Raw genomic sequence first — 3,556 nt, forward strand, 5'->3', positions numbered from 1 at the left:
TTTGTATGTTTTATTTCCAAAACTTTGTCCCTCTATATATTGTACTATATGTAAAGGTCACATATCTAGTAAAATGACACATTTTTAGATTGTATTTCCAGACTGTTTTGGAATGTTTTTCCTCTCCCAAAATTTGTCACTACCGAAACATATAGTATTATATTACACAAAACTATAACTCAATATACTTTATTTTTTACAACTCTTGTGTTTCGGTAGTGACATGAAAACAAGGGACACTATTTCTTTAGCATAGTTTCCTTATTTAAAAATGAATCCAACAATAAATCTAAATCTTTCAACAATCACAAATATGTTTTAAATTACACTTAGCTTAGCTCATCACTTTTTCATTTAATGTCCTGGGTTTAAATAGGTCATAGCATAATCTTTGTAAATATCTATGTCTGAATACTCAATTTTATTATTTTTGTTGTTTTTTTGTTAAGGGACAGTACTTTGCACACAATCAGTAGAATGCCCCATATATGTTTCTGTATTTATCATCATAGCAGTAGTTAATGCCTTCTCTCTACTACTACTACTTTTAGGAGCCACAGGACATAAATGGCACCTCCGTCAGGCTTTTTCTTCTTGGAGATCCAGCCTACCCTCTCATGGACTGGCTCATCAAAGGCTATACCTGTTCCTTATGCCTGACCGCAGAACAAGAGTCATTTAATGTCTATCTGAGCTCTGCGAGGACCACAGTGGAAATAGCATTCGAAAGACTAAAGTCACGCTGGAGAGTGCTACTCAAAAGAAGTGACTTCCATTTCACCTTCACACCACATGTTATTGCCACATGTTGTGCACTGCACAATTTTTGTGAGGGGGAGAAAGAGACTGTCAATCCCGCCTGGTCAGAGAAAGCAGCAGGTCTTGAATGTGACCTACCACAGCCAGGTCTCCGTAGCTACAACAAAACTGAATGTTCTGGTGGTCAGGAAACAAGACATGCTTTAACAGAGTATATGGGAGCAAATTTTCCTCTGTGCAGGGCATTGTTTTAGCCAATCTATGTACATTTGCGTGTCTGATTTTGAGGACATCTTTGTCTATTTTGTACAGTTTTAAGTAATTTACTGTAATTAAAAGAACAAAAACAAACAAACATTGCTTTGGTGTGTATTATTTATTTACAAACTATAGAATCTTGACTTAAGAAAATAGAAATAAGTAAATAGAAATATATATATAAAAATATATAAGAAAATACAAACTTAAAATATGTAAACATGAACACTTCAATTGCACTTGAACATCAAACATTGCACTTGAACATCAAACAGTGAACTATATTACAATAGTGTGCTGGAATCTGAGCTGGAATGTGCTGGAATCAGATCTGTTTTCACATGTGGTGATAGGTAGGTGTACAGTTCTCTTGTCCTTGGTACCCATACCGTGTGTGTGCTTGGAGGTGCCACTGAATGCTGAAACCTGTGGATGCCCTCCATGACTGCAGCGACCATCCTGGAATTACTGTCCATTATGCTGTTGACCAGGCATTCTTCTCTTTCTTGGCTCTGCTGCATTTACTGCATCCAGGTTGCCTGAATCCGCTCCAGCACCGTGTCGATGTTGGCAACATGGCGTCTCCTTCCTGATGGTCCTGCAAAATGATTTCACACATAAGTTGTGGTTAATTACATTTTCAGAGCCTAGGCGATCTATATGCGAAAACCAAAACGTGCATGCACGGTTGCTTATTGTTTTTTTGCTACCGCGACTTACTCAGTAAATGCAGAGTTTGAGGTCTGCTGGCGGTATCAGTCTCTGTTTCTTCAGACCCGTCGGCTGCCTCCGTCGCCATCTCCTCCATTTCATCCAAGCCCCCCGCCTCTTGCACAGAAGTGTCTACAAAGAGCACAGCAACATGTTTACAACTCACATAAACTTCTGGGCATGCTGTTTATTTACACCACAGGACCCTCGTTGCAACACATAGCTTGAATTGCTACATGCTAAGATAGGCTAACGTAGGCTAATTGTTTTCAACTCACCTAAGGGACTCTCAAAACCAATGTCCACACCATGATGGTCGACTTGAGACAAAGGCCTGGGTCCGAGCAGCTCCTCAAGCGCATTACCAAACGGACAAGTGACCTGATTGTGGCCAATTGTACTGTTGTTTTTCCTGGCCTGGTAGTAAGTTTTTTTCAAGTGTTTCCACCGAATGCAGATTTGCTCTGGGGTCTGCGTGAAGCCACCTTCTTTCATTTGTTCAGCAACCTTTTTGAAGAGGTCTCCATTTCTGGTTTTTCTCCCGTCCACGTATTTTAAAATGTTCAACTCCTTCAGCAGGGTTAGCATGAGCACAGACTCGTCGTCTTTCCAAAAATGAACTTTCCTTGGAACTTCTGCCATGTTGCTGCTCTGGTGGTTCTTCTCCTGTTACTGTTTTCTTCTTCTGCGACTGGCTTTCTTGTTCCGGGGTCATACGCCAGCGTGGGGGTGTGGAGCATGTGCACATGCATTGTCTAGTTTAACTCAGAGTAAGGCGTATACATGCCGGAGAAAATCGAATTCCAATTGCATTATCTGGGTGTCTTAATTGGAGTTGGAGAACTCCGATATTAGTCAGAGTAACGCGTTTACATGCACTTCAGTTGTTCAGTTATAGTCAGATTAAGGCAATAATTCGTTTTTTTTCAAGTGTCATGTAAACTTACTGAATGTGGCCTGCTTCCAGCAGACACAGAACCTGAATATCAGACAAGTTAGTGTGCCAACACAAGGTTTGCAACTGCTTCAACAAGGATGACCAATTAGAGTTAGCACCCCAAAGTCTAACTCTGCAAGGAAGTTGAGCGACCAGCTTTCTCGGATCTGCACCTTCAGAACTTCTGGAACCACAGCTCTTTCCAGCCTTCCACTTCTGGCTAACAAATGCAGCATGCCACAAAGCAACTCTTCCCTCCATCCTTTCAAGGACTGGTAATGTAACAACTAGGCATAGCATTATTGCAGTACACAGTACGCAGTACAGGCTAAGCAAGATTGTTTAACTCTGTCGATTCTGATTTAATGCTGTTCCCTGAGTTTTTGATGTGATGGTTTGCAGATAGGTTATTGGTTAGTTGGCTTGGCCAAAGCTAAGTGATGTTAGTTTGCTAATGCTTTTCACAGACAGAGTCTTGCATGCAACATAACATCCTCTGTACTGGCCGAGAACCTTTGCAATGCATATTGCATACAAATAGACTCACTTACAAATTGGCTTTCAACATAGTTACACCCAAAGAGGAGACTCAGAGTTGTTGCTTCATCTCCTTTGTCTTTGTCCTTACCGGCCACATTATTAGGCAAAACATCCCCCAGTCTGAAGCCCTCTTTGATTCAGCCATCTTGTAGTTCTCTGTAGTTCTGTAGTTAATTTTGTTTTGTAGGCCAGACGGCCCTTCGATTCACACACACGCCTTTCATCTCTCTCTCTCTCTCTTGCATACACACACACGCGCACACACACATATACACACCCATGCTTGTATAGTTAGTTAGAATTTGCGTGTTTGGCATCATACCTGCTGTCTGTTTAATTTTGCATTAGAGT

At 41.0% G+C, this 3,556-nt stretch overlaps 1 protein-coding gene across 1 annotated transcript; it reads right to left on the reverse strand.

The window, feature by feature from the left end:
• Positions 1 to 1,320: 1,320 nt before the first annotated feature.
• Positions 1,321 to 2,410, reverse strand: LOC125897419 (zinc finger protein with KRAB and SCAN domains 2-like). Its single transcript, XM_049590752.1, has 3 exons — positions 2,007 to 2,410; positions 1,738 to 1,860; positions 1,321 to 1,615 (listed from the first exon to the last, which is right to left on the reverse strand). Exons 1-3 carry the CDS (start codon positions 2,368 to 2,370, stop codon positions 1,539 to 1,541), a joined length of 564 nt encoding a protein of 187 aa, XP_049446709.1. The 5' UTR covers positions 2,371 to 2,410; the 3' UTR covers positions 1,321 to 1,538.
• Between the last annotated feature and the right edge of the window lie 1,146 nt (positions 2,411 to 3,556).

This window comes from Epinephelus fuscoguttatus, linkage group LG11, assembly GCF_011397635.1.
Source record: "Epinephelus fuscoguttatus linkage group LG11, E.fuscoguttatus.final_Chr_v1".
Classification (NCBI taxonomy): Eukaryota; Metazoa; Chordata; class Actinopteri; order Perciformes; family Serranidae; genus Epinephelus; species Epinephelus fuscoguttatus.

What these genes read in the sequence shown, in the direction of transcription:
- LOC125897419 (XM_049590752.1), bottom strand. Translation starts at nt 2,370, where the DNA reads ATGGCAGAAGTTCCAAGGAAAGTTCATTTTTGGAAAGACGACGAGTCT. An exon ending in TGGTTTTGAGAGTCCCTTAG is followed by an intron (nt 1,861 to 2,006) that starts GTGAGTTGAAAA and finishes TGCTCTTTGTAG; the next exon opens with ACACTTCTGTGCAAGAGGCG. An exon ending in TCAAACTCTGCATTTACTGA is followed by an intron (nt 1,616 to 1,737) that starts GTAAGTCGCGGT and finishes ATCATTTTGCAG; the next exon opens with GACCATCAGGAAGGAGACGC.